The sequence below is a fragment of the Miscanthus floridulus genome, chromosome 19 (genome assembly GCF_019320115.1).
Source record: "Miscanthus floridulus cultivar M001 chromosome 19, ASM1932011v1, whole genome shotgun sequence".
In the NCBI taxonomy this organism is placed as follows: domain Eukaryota; kingdom Viridiplantae; phylum Streptophyta; class Magnoliopsida; order Poales; family Poaceae; genus Miscanthus; species Miscanthus floridulus.
In genome coordinates, this window is record NC_089598.1 from 104,210,165 (window position 1) to 104,223,003 (window position 12,839).

General features: G+C 48.7%; 1 protein-coding gene across 1 annotated transcript; it reads right to left on the minus strand.

Moving 5' to 3' along the window:
- Positions 1–479: 479 nt before the first annotated feature.
- On the minus strand, positions 480–7,733 carry LOC136526831 (cadmium/zinc-transporting ATPase HMA2-like). The gene is made up of 10 exons (XM_066519411.1): positions 7,569–7,733; positions 7,159–7,418; positions 5,677–5,943; positions 4,694–4,791; positions 3,890–4,145; positions 3,654–3,791; positions 3,190–3,517; positions 2,905–3,107; positions 2,333–2,529; positions 480–2,236 (listed from the first exon to the last, which is right to left on the minus strand). The coding sequence occupies exons 2-10, from the start codon at positions 7,358–7,360 to the stop codon at positions 659–661; spliced, it is 3,267 nt and encodes a 1,088-aa protein (XP_066375508.1). The 5' UTR covers positions 7,361–7,418; positions 7,569–7,733; the 3' UTR covers positions 480–658.
- Between the last annotated feature and the right edge of the window lie 5,106 nt (positions 7,734–12,839).

Genomic DNA, 12,839 nt, shown 5'->3' on the forward strand with positions numbered 1-12,839 from the left:
ATTGACATTATAGTAAATTAGTATATAAAATTATAGTAAATGGAAGTGGCTACAGAATAACTTATTTTGTAGCCGGCTACTGAATAGCTTCTCCCTATATATATATATATATAGAACTACTATCCTGTAGCTGGCTACAGAATAACTTATTCTGTAGCCACTTTGAGTTACGATAATTACTATGTTATTTTACGAGATTATAGTAACTCCTTACTAAGTGGTTTAATATAACGTTATGGTAAATATCCCCATGTGTTATAGTAACCCAACTATAGTAAATATATATTGACATTATCGTAAATTAGTATATAAAATTATGGTAAATGGAGGTGGCTACAGAATAACTTATTCTGTAGCCGGCTACTGAATAGCCTCTCCCTATATATATATATATATATATATATATATATATATATATATATATATATATATATATATTAACTACTCCCTCCGTTCCAAATTATAAGTCGCTTTGACTTTTTTTTTTTGCATTCAATCAAAAAAGTCAAAGCGACTTATAATTTATAATTTGGAACGGAGGGAGTATCAAACACCCTGCACTGCCGATCTTAGTCTATCTTACGCCGGCGAGTCACCTTACAGTTGCTCATATGTGCACACCCTTCTTCCAAGGTGGAATTCCCACCCTACTAGGCTACTACTCTACCACGATCTCAGGCAGTTTCAGCACGCTGTGGCCGCAACAGCTGCTCCTCGTCGTCGTCACCGCCGTCCTGGGGCACTTCACGTAGCTCCTGCAGCACGGGCTGATCTCCTTGGCACACGCAGCCTGCGAGCTCGAGCAGGTGTCTCCACCTTTGACGCTGCAGCAGTTCTTGCTTGCAGCGCAGTCAGTGGGAGTAGGGACGCCGCTGCAGTCTTTCGCCTTCCCACAGTGCTCCCCCTTGTGTTCTTCGCTGTGGTGGTGGCCTTCATCTTTGGGCAGGGCAGCAATTGAAATCGTGACATCTTCAACTGGCTCGGCTGCGATCTTGTCCTTGTCGTGAGGCTCATGGCAGCAGTGGTGGCTGTGGTCATTGCAGTCCTTTTCTGGCTCCTCAATCTCCCCATGCTGTTCATGCTCATGGTCATGGTCATGGCAGTGGTGTATTTCTGCAGCGTGCACAGGTTGCTGCTCAGCATGACACTGATGCTCGCAAGCATGCTCAACAGCAGAGTGTGAATGGCTGTGCTCCTCGCAGTGACTGTGTTCATGTTCATGGCAGCCATGCTCACCTGTAGCGTGTGAGTGGTTGTGTCCTTCGCCGTGCCTATGTTCATGTCCATGGTCATGGCCATGGCCATGGCAAGCACCCTCACTGTCAGCACGCGGAGTCTTGGGTTCTTTGCAGTGGCTGTGCTCATGGTCATGGCAATCCTGCTTGCTGGTGACGTGCGGGCTGCTCAGTTCTTTGCAGTGGTCACGGCTATGGCTATGGTCATGGTCATGGCAACCATGGCTCTCCACAAGCAGCAGCTGGTTGCCTGCCTCTTTGCAGTGGTTATGGGTGTTCCCATGGTCATGACAAACATGCTTTTCCGTAACCACATGGCTGCTGGGCTCTTTGCAGTGGTTATGGCTGTGGCCATGATCATGACAAGCATGCTTTTCTGTAGGATGCTGATTGCTCGGCTCTTTGCAGTGGGTGTGGGCATGGCCATGATCATGGCAACCATGCTTACCAGCAGACGACTCTTTGGAACAGCCTGTCGACTTGCACGGACCATCTGAGCAGTGGCGGGAGACACATTGCTTCTTTGCGTGTGACCCATGCTGTGAAGAGGCACAACATTTCTTCGCCTTCCGACCGCCCTTTGATCTCAATAGCAACATGCTGTACATGATCACCAGCATGCATGTGCCAACATCTGCGAGGACGGCTGCCCAGATAAGCGGATGACCAGAGAGTGCAAGTCCAACGATTGCAAGCTTGGTGATCACCGAGAAGATGATGTTCACGATGATAGTCCGGTGCGTCCTCCGTGCCAGCTGGACAGCCTTTGGTATCCTGCGGATGTCATTCGACATCAGAGTTATGTGGCTCGTCTCCATTGCAACAGCTGAACCAGATACACCCATCGAGACTCCAACGTCAGCCTTGGCCAGTGCTGGGGCATCATTCATGCCATCACCGATCATCAGAGTAGGGCCATGTTTTGCCTTGAGTTCATCAACAATTCTCACTTTGTCCTCTGGGAGAAGTTCAGAGTGAACCTCATCAAGTATGTTCCCAAGCTGCCAGAAGACAGAAACATCAATATTATAAGTTGCCATATTGTATAGAAATGATAAAAGTGCACAGTACCAACAGTACCATGTCTTTTTCTTTACCTGGTTCTGTGCATATGAAGCTGCTGCAGCGCTATCCCCAGTAAGCATCACTGACTTGATGCCCAGTGACCTCAGCTCCCTGATGGCCTCAGCTGATCCAGTTCGGCAGTAATCCGAGAGAGTAAATACTCCGATCAATTGCCCTTTGCAGGCAACATAACCGATGGTAACTCCTTTCATATCTTTCATGTCACGAACTAGAGCAAAGAAAGGGCCATGGAGTTATTCAAAGGTTAAATGTGGAAGTGGCAGTATTTACTGCAAAAAAAAGTTCAATAGAAACTGTGCTTTGTTTATTACACAATAAAAACACAAAAATCCTTCTTTTTAGTTAAATAACTAATGCAACCATGTTCCAGTCAGACAACAATATGGGTGAAGAACAAATACAGACGTTTTTCGAGTTGATAATTGTTAATTAATATCCCTGAAACATAAAACTTGCTATGTGCTGTGGAACAGTGGAAGTGACTTCATGAGTGGTACATTGGTATCACTACTTCACTATGTCTGTGCCACTAGATAACTAGCAACATATTTTTTGGAAATACCGAGTTCATGTGTTAACCAACCTGTTTCACATGAGGCCCTTGACAAGATTCTTCTATTTCCAATATAGACACCTTCCCCATCGATTTCACCATAAATCCCCTCGCCGGGGTAGATTTGGAACTCAGTAACATTATCAGATTTGGGTTCGACTGACTTTGACTGGGCACAGTCAACTAGCACAGATGCCATTGGGTGGCTTGATCTGCTTTCAATGCTTGAAACCCTGCAATAGCCATGGAATAGAGTTTATATACACCCAAAGGAACCTTGTGCAAGGTGCAAATTACAGAGGACACAACACTCACCAGTAAAGTAGTTGTTGCATGGGGACAAGTTCACCAACTGCCTGGAATTCCTCAACACTGAACTCTCCTCTAGTGATTGTACCTGTTTTATCAAAAGCAGCAATTTTGATCCTTGCCAAGGTTTCAAGGACATCCCCTCCTTTGATAAGGAGCCCTGTCCTCGCAGCCGTCAGAAGAGCACAGAAGGTAGCAACCGGCGTTGACAGCACTAGAGCACATGGGCAAGCACTCACTAGAAGGACCAGGGCCAATTGGAACCAGTGTTTGAGGTTGTGTGCTCTGACCACCACAGGAATCACTGCTACCCCCGCAGCCATGACAACAACAGCTGAAGGTACAATGCAAGATAACAGTAAGGGGAAAACCATCTTGTATAACTTATTTTTTCCCTAGTAACTATTTGCAGTAATAAGCATCTAGAAAGGTAAAACTATAGCAAGAGTAGTCTCTTATATCTGGCTTACCGGGCGTATAGTACTTGGCACATGTATCAATCAGCCTCTGAGTTTTGGACCTATTGTTTTGTGCTTCTTCAACTAGCCGTGCCATTTTAGCCACTGCAGAGTGGTCAGCCATAGCTGTCGTCCTGACAGCAATATAGCCTGCCACAGCACCAATACAGAATCATCACAAGATCAGGAGCTTATTCTAGCCACTTAATACATGTCAGTTCAAGCTGCAATGCAATACTATGTATTACCATCTATGTTGAGCGTGCCGGCCCAGACCTGGGAGTCTGGCTGCTTCGCAACTGGGAAGGACTCCCCAGTCAGGGTACTTTCATCAACCTCGCTCCGTCCATCCACAACCACACCGTCAATTGGGACGACTTCCCCAGCTTTGACAGCTATTACTGTATTCACCTTGACATCCTGAGCTGCGACCACCTCCCCAGTCTCTGCTAGAACAGCCTTCTGCGGTGTCATGCTCATCAGCGATGACATCCCAGCAGTCGCCTACATGTCAAGCAATCATTCAATTAGATCTTTCCGAGAAAAAAAATGCAAATATTGCCTCTAACACATATTTTACAAATGTATGAGCGTATGTATATGCAACTACTATCTGCTTTTCTTAAAATATGCTGCTTTTGGTTGTTGGTTATAAGGTTTCCTAATCTGCTTTACACATGTATGAGTGTATGTGCATGTTTGAGTCCACTAGATATAAAGTTATTTGTCTTGACTTTGAGAGCTTTCAGGTGGGCATCAACACCATGCTCTCATCAGCATCTTAAAATGGTGGTACAATCAGCAATGTGGACCTGACTCTGGTCCAAGCCATGCCCGAAATGGCAGACCGAAATCTGTTCATCAGTCCATCAGTGGGGAGAGTGCGCATCCACTCAGCGTATTGCATCAGTACGAACATGCGCTCACAAACATGACTGGCCAAGAAGAATTAGATCCTTCTCTGTGCAGTGGGTTCACGTGTGGCCTCAGAGATCGCATCTATTATTATTTCTTAAATGCAAAATAAACTGCTTGAAAGAGATGGGAAATACCTTGTGGCTCGCCCTGGTCTCAAGCCATTCAGCTGTAGTGAACAGGAAAACAATGAACCCAGCCTCAGAGTAGTCCTTCAGAGCTATAGCCCCAGAAACTGCAAATAGATCAAATAAGGCATCAAACTCTACAATTTAGCATTCCATCCATCTACAGAAAAACCAGGCATTCATGCCATGGCAGAACCTAAAAACAAGTGTCATAAATACAATAACAAGGAACAGTTTCTATGTGATGGCAAGATAGCATGGACCATCCTAGGTGAGAGGGTAGTGCCAACAAAGAAATATATATGGTGGTGACTATACATACAGACCGCAAGCTGTTGTGGTGATTCCTTTGATACGTGTTGTATGCATATATCGGATAGAGCAATATCAACACCACAAACAAAACCGATCCAGAAAGTTCGATTCATACGATACGTGGCTTCATCCTAAAGGAATACAATTCCCCTGTTAAGGTCCACATCACATCACCATACTGAAGAAAAGCATGCACACTCTGTTCATGTAGCATATACATTAGCACCACATCACATATCCCTTTAGTGCAGTGGAAAGCCGAGGTCCCTCCAGGACCTTACGAAGAGAAAGGAAAAAGGTTGGGCAAGTGAGACATAAACTTTTTTTGGGTGCCGGATCGGTTCGGCTCTCCCTCCCACTATGGAGCCACCATATTGGTCCAGGAAAAACAACTTGCACGGCCCCTCTTTTTTTGCACAACCCCGTCCCTCACATGGACAGATATGTTAAGTGCAGAATTATTAGCCCCAAAGTGCGGGTATCTGTCGGGGTTTACATACATGAGCAACGGTTGATTAAGACATGATGAAAATGAGTTCCTATTTACTAGGCCCAGCACCGTTATGTGATGCAACTGAAGAATAATTCTCGGTGTTAAATGAAGAGCAATTCAAGCAGAGGACACACCATCCCTGTCAACCTGTGGTGAAGCAGAAGGAGGGGAGGGGATTGTTTACCTGCAATCAGCATGAGTATGTTGACATCAAGGGTGAGCCTCCGGGCAGCTGCAAAGCTCCTTAGAACGATCGGCGGCAGGCCGGCAGCCGCCGCCACCAGCGCGAACCATTTCAGGGGAGGCCAGAAGTGCTCGAAGAGCGACACGACCAGGAAAACCCCGCAGAAAAGAACGTACGGACTCGGCCATTTGTTGGCTACCTTCTCCTCGGAGCCACTGCCGTAAGCTCGAACAGACGCCTCCAGCCTCGCCTGGTTCAACGCCTTGACTGAAGGAAAAAGAAAAAAAGCAAGCACAAGATCCGGTCAACCAACGTTCAGAGATGTTCATCGTATGAATGTGACGACTGCGAGAAATGCAGGCGAAATTGGCAAGCACTGTTGTAAAAAAACAAACAAAAAAAACAGAAAAAGAAAATCGGCAACTCCGTATATAGAACATGCAGTTGTTATTAGTGCATCTCAGAGTTAAGTGTTAATTTTCTTTTAAAAATATAAATGTAGTAAATGTTAGGGACGATTTATTTAAAATAAATATAATAAATGTTATTTACGATTGGGTAAATTCAGAGTGAGATTTCCACACGAGCAGCGCGTGGTGCATGGCGATTTCAACTCTCTGGCCTCGCTAGAGACCGAGAGACTTTTCTTCACGGCGGCCTTGACATCAGTCATCAGGTGGCAATCTGTTGGCACTCACACCAAAAATCCCCGTGACAGCAACCACCTATCTGTACGATCCCTGCGAACTCAGGTCTCAGGAGGAGGTTCCTCAGTTCACCACCGACATTTTTTTTTCTTTTTCTTTTCGTACCGGCGATGCAGGGCTCCAAGCCTCCAATTCTTCAACACTCGTGACGATTGATGATGAAGAAGAAGAACTGGACTGCTCGCAGCCACTGCATGGTAGTACGAACAAAATCGTGCAGGAGCAAAGCAGTAGCAGCCCCCCCTCCCCCCCCACAAAAAAAAAACGCACAAGCTAGCCCTGCTACGGAACTAGTGGTCCCTGGGATGGATGAATCAAATCAAATGAAACTGAATCGAAGCAGAGAAATTGCAGCGGATTCGTCGTCGAAAAGAATGGGAAAAAAGACGAGCTTTGCGTGTTGCTTTGCAAAGAAACGAGGTTTGCGTGATCCCTGCATTGCCAAACATATTCCCCGGGTGCTTAAGCATGAACAGAGAGTGCGATCCTTTGTTTTTTTTGTAATTTTATTTGAGGAGGAGATGGGGAAAAAAAACGCGCAAGATTGCGTGTTGGGATTGGCGGCGGCGTCCATATTTTATGTCGTCGTAAGTGCAGGTTGAGTCGGGTGGGCGGCGGCGGACTCCGGTCGGGGACAGGGACTCGCAAGTAGTAGTAGTCCACGTCCGGTCGCGGTCCCGTCTGGTCGCGTCTCCGGCGCGTGGCGACGCGGAACGGCCGGCCATCTCGAGCGGGACGGACGATGGTCGGAAAATAAAGGGAAGGGCACGCATACCGATTTGTGCGGGCGACGTGGCGGCGGCGTCGTGGAGCACGATGACGGTGCGGGAGGGGACGATGACGGTGACGGTGCTGACGCCGGGCAGCGGGCGCAGCAGCTTCTCGACGAGGGGCACCTCGGAGGGGCAGCAGATCCCCAGCACGTCGAAGTAGCTCTTTTGCAGGGTCCCGGGCGCCGGCGGCGCGGCGTCCCCCATGGCCGCTGTCCCTCCGGCTGCTCTGCTCTGCCTCTCTGTGTGTCAAGTGCGGCCAAACCTGCAGGCGGCACGTGGAGGAGAAGCCGAGGGGTGTGTGTGAGCGGAGGCCAGGGGGGCACAAGCAGGCCGCGGCCGGGGTTTTCTTTCGGTGCGCGTGCCGGATTGTATAAAGAAAGAAGAAAGGCCGGCGGCGGCTGCAGCGACTTACCCCGCCTACCCCGCCCAGGCGGCGGCCGGTGAGTCCAGGAGGGAGGAACGGACTGATGCGTGCGGCGGTGTTGGTGGAGACTGGCGAGGCGGTTGCGTTGGCCGTTGGCGGAGTGCGCGTCTGAGCGAGCACCCACCCCTGGCACTGGCAGAGCCGCAGAGGGGAAAGGAGGAGTGGGAGGTGGAGGCGGGGTGCGGGCGCGTATTTATGGACCTGACACTGGGCCGCGCGCGATCCGTCACTGCTCTGGTGCGGTGTGGTGGACTGGTGGGTGCCCACGCGCGAGGCACACAGCACAGCACAGGCGGCACGCACCGCCCCGCCCCGCCCGGAAAAGCCGCGGGGCCGCCGGGCCGGGGGCGGTTGCCGGGCGCGCGCGACGGGTGTGAGACGTGTGAGACCGACGACGTGATGGTTGCGGGCGCATGCAGCCCGGGTTGCGGATGGAGACGGCACACGGCAGCGGCCAGCGGAGAGGAAGGCCGGCCGGGAGACGGATGCGTGCGTGCGTCACTGTTGGCATGGCGGCAGGCGGCAGCCGACGCGAGGTCTACCTCTCTTGCTGGACTTATTGCTGCTATGGCTGAGCTAATTTATTATGAAAAAAAAACTATTTTATAGCTTAAAAGCTCATGCGAACGTAGCCTTTTTCTATTCTATCTGAATAGACGACGGGCCGTGTCGTGCCGTGCCGTGGCAATTGCCAAGGCGGCAAAAAAAAAGGCTGCAGATGGAAAGAAAGATAGAGTAGTCCAGACGGAGATGACTCGTCCATGCATCCGTCGTCATCGGCCGCGTTCGGCTGGCTGGTGGCTGGCTGGCCAGCTGGCCAGCGCACTCATATGTTACTGTTCATATAAACAGTGATTCAGATAGAACGGTATTTTCCTCTCGCAACAATCATTCGGAACCGTATTTTAGCTTATTTTTCAGTCTTGCCGAACAGGTTCATCATCGACATCCATGTTGCGTCGTTGGTGCCGTCACGCTGCTGGCTTCTTTCTCTCCGCCGTCGACCATGGTCGTGGCCCCTCCGGTCGTCCGCGCCTTGTTACAAGTGTGAAGTGTGCACGCGCGCGATAGCAGATGCACCTACACGCCGCCAGCAGTTACGTACATTCGCATCACATGCACCACGTACACGTTACGTACGAACACACGCCACCACCCACACTGAACGTACATTACACTCTCATGCTGTCATGCATGCATGGTGGTGGCGAGGGTGGGCTATTACCGCGTTTAGTATATGTAGTACGTCGAAAATACCGAAACGCATCTACATTGAATTTTGTTCGATATATTCTACACCAAGTTGTTATAATAAACAAAATTCAATACTGTTCAGTACTCGCATTTCAGTATTATTCAGTGTTTCGAGATACTGGTGTAGTACTGACTGATACTGAACGCGATTCAGTATTACTTAGTATTTTTTTCTAATCAGTTTTGGCTCGTTGTGTAGAATAATATTCTACACCTAAGGTGTAAAATAGTGATGTCGTGTGTCTATATATATATATATATATATATATATATATATATATATATATATATATATATATATATATATATATATATATATATATATATATATATAGGGAGAGGCTATTCAGTAGCCGGCTACAAAATAAGTTATTTTGTAGCCACCTCCATTTACTATAATTTTATATACTAATTTACCATAATATAAATACATATTTACGATAGTTGGGTTACTATAACACATGGGGATATTTACCATAACGTTATATTAAACCACTTAGTAAGGAGTTACTATAATCTCGTAAAATAACATAGTAATTATCGTAACTCAAAGTGGCTATAGAATAAGTTATTTTGTAGCCAGCTACAGAATAGTAGTTCTATATATATATATATATATATATATATATATATATATATATATATATATATATATATAAAAGTCCCTTAGTTTCTTTGACAGGTTTTCCACTGTTGCACCGTTTATCCAGTCTTCCCATCCTAACGGTCCATCTGTCCATCCGACGCACCAGCTGTCCTCGCCCGCCATTCCGTCCCTCCGTCTCGGCTTACCTTCTAGTGAAAACACTTCCGCTCCATCCACCGCCCCCACATGCCTCCGTCCCTTCCATCTGCTCCCACTCAGAGCCGATGTCGCCCGACGTACTTATTGAGTCGGTCGAAGATGTGTGGCTTTAGTCTTTGGAGGACCATGCCATTGGCCCGCCCGACCTAACCGTTGGTACGTGGATGTCCAACAGAGGCCCAGTCGATCCTGATGTTGTATCCATCACAAAAGTCTAGGAACTTCTTGCTGGTGAAGTTAGTTTCATGGTTAGTGATGATACAGTTAGAAACACCGAACCGGTAAATGATATGGAAGAACTTGACCACCTCTTCCGAACGAATGTTGGTGATGGGCTTTGCCTCTATCTACTTGGTGAATTTGTCCACTGCTACGAGCAGGTGAGTGAAGCCGCCCGGGCCCTTTTTAAGGGGTCCTACCATGTCGAGGCCCCAGACCATGAACGACCAGGTGATGGGGATGGTTTGAAGCTCATATGTCGGCAAATGAGTTTACCGAGCGTAGAACTGGCATCGCTCGCACCTGCGGATGACCTCCTCTGCATCTCGTAGCGCGGTGGGCCAGTAAAAACCTTGGTGAAATACTTTTCTGACCAGCGACCTCGGGGCCACGTGATGTCCACATATTCCGGCATGGACCTCGAGGAGGAGCTGTTTCCCTTGTTCGGTAGGGACGCACTTCATGAGTACTCCCGACGGACTTCGTTTGTAAAGTTTGTTACCGAATGCGATGAACATCTTGGCGCATTGAGCGATCTATAGTGCTTCAGTCCTTTTGGGTGGGAGAACCTCCTCAAGGAGGTAGGTGAGTAGCGGCGCTCGCTAGTCAGTTTGATCGAGTGCTACCACGACGACGTCGGCGGGCGATGTCATTGCGGAGGCACCGAGGTCGGAGCCCCTAAGCTCTAGGTTGGAATCAGGGTGTGTCTGGATCAGAACTTCTACGATGCGGGCAGATGGCTGGTGAAGGTCATTGATGAAGACCCCATCCGGAGATGGAACCCGCCTGGCGACCAATTTTGCGAGAAAATCGGCGGCCTCGTTGTCCTTTCGGGGGACATGATGTAGTTCGATCCCTTAGAATTTATCCTCGAGCTTGCGCACCTCCTGGCAGTATGTTGCCATGAGGGGGCTTTTGCAAGAGGACTCCTTCATGACTTGGTCGATGACCAACTCCGAGTCACTGTGGACGTAGAGCCGCGTAGCGCCGAGCTCGATGACGATGCGTAGTCCATTGATGAGGGCCTCATATTCCGTAGCGTTGTTTGAGGCCAAAAAATGGAGGTGGATCGCGTAGCGGAGCCTGCTCCCATTTGGGGAGATCTGAACCACTCTAGCCCCTGAGTTGGGCGCCATTATGGACCCATCGAAATATATCATCTAATACTCGTGTGTGATGTCTGGGGTCGGTAGCTGGACCTCCATCCATTCGGTGATAAAATCCGCAAGAGCCTGAGACTTAATAGTGGTGCGGGGGATATACCTGATGTTGTGGCCCATTAGTTTGAGTGCCCACTTGGAGATCCGTCCCACGGCGTCGTGGATGCGAACAATGTCTTCGAGCGGGAATGAAGTGACGACCATGACTTCGTGCTCGGTGAAGTACTGTAGGAGCTTCTGGGTCGCCATCAGCATGGCGTATAGAAGTTTCTGCACCTGGGGGTATCGTACCTTGGCGTTGGTGAGTGCCTCATCGATGAAGTATATGGGTCGCTAGACCTTAAGGTGGTGTCCTGGCTCCTCCCTTTCAACGACTAGGGTGGCGCTCACCGTGTGGTTACTTGCCGCTATATAGAGGAGGAGGGGTTCTCCCCATTCGGGAGTGATGAAAATTGGTGCCAACGTTAGTGACGCTTTGAGGCTCTCCAAAGTCTGATGTGCTTCCTCAGTCCAGAAGAACGCGTCCATCTTTTTGAGAAGCTTATAGAGAGGCACCCCCACTCGCCTAGCCAGGAGATGAACTAGCTCAGGGCGACCAAATAGCTGGTGAACCTTTGTACGCCCTTGACGTTGCATATAGGGCCCATGTTGGAGATGGCCGTGATTTTCTCAGGGTTGGCCTTGATACCACGTTCGGACACAATGTATCCAAGCAGCTTCCCCTTCGGAACCCCAAAAACACATTTTTCGGGATTCAATTTGATGTTGAACCTTCGGAGGTTCATGAACGTTGCGGCTAAGTTTGAGATCAGGTCGCAAGCTTGAGCTATTTTGACCACTATGTCATCAACATAGACGACGATTGTTGGTTTTGGCTGCTCGACTTGGTCAGGCTGATCGAGCAGGTCGATTTGATCGGCGAAGCATTGCTGCTTGCACCGTTGATAGGTGGCGCTAGCGTTCTTCAGACCGAAAGGCATGGTTACATAACAGTACGAACCATACTTGGTGATGAACGAGGTTGCAAGCTGGTCTGACTCTTTCATCGTGATCTGGTGATAGCATGAGTAGGCATTTAGAAAGAAGAGGATTTTGCATCCTGAGGTGGAGTCGACTATCTAGTCTATGCGTGGCAAAGGAAAATGGTCCTTTGGGCACTCCTTGTTGAGGCCGGTATAATCAATGCATATTCTCCATTTTCTAGTTTTCTTTTTAACTAGAATAGGATTATCAAGCCAGTCGAAGTGGTATATACCTCCTTGATGAATTCGACTGTTAGGAGTTTGGCGACCTCCTCGCCTATGGCCCTGCGCCTCTCGTCATCAAAGCGACATAGGCATTGCTTGGTGGGCTTTGAGCCTAGGACAAGGCGTAATGCATGCTCGGTGACCTCCTGTGGTATGCCTGGCATGTTAGAAGGTTTCCATGCGAAGACATCGCGATTGGCGCATAGAAAGTCGGTGAGCTCGCATTCCTATTTGGCCAGGAGCTGGGTCCCGATCTACACCATCTTGGTTGGATCGGTGGGGTCAATCCCCACTACCTTAGTCTCCTCGAGTGGGTGGAAGGCAGTCGAGGAGGTTGGCTTATTGTAGTCCAGGACTACTGGGGTCGATGATTCTCCAAGCCAAGGGAGCTCGGCTGAGTTGATTATGCCAATGGCAAGCTCATAATGCTCGTAGTCGCACGTGTAGGCGTGCGAAAAGGTGCTACCCACAGTGATGATGCCGTTCGGTCCCGGCATCTTCAACTTCAGTTAGGTGTAGTTGGGGATCACCATGAACTTGGCGTAGCATGGCCACCCCAAGATGGTGTGGTAGG

Bases quoted from the DNA above. Each gene is read 5' to 3' on its own strand.
- LOC136526831 (XM_066519411.1), bottom strand. From the start codon at position 7,360: ATGGGGGACGCCGCGCCGCCGGCGCCCGGGACCCTGCAAAAGAGCTAC. The intron at 4,146-4,693 runs GTATTTCCCATC...CTTGACATGTAG, and splicing joins AGACCAGGGCGAGCCACAAG to GCGACTGCTGGGATGTCATC. The intron at 3,792-3,889 runs GTAATACATAGT...GTGCTGTGGCAG, and splicing joins CGGCACGCTCAACATAGATG to GCTATATTGCTGTCAGGACG.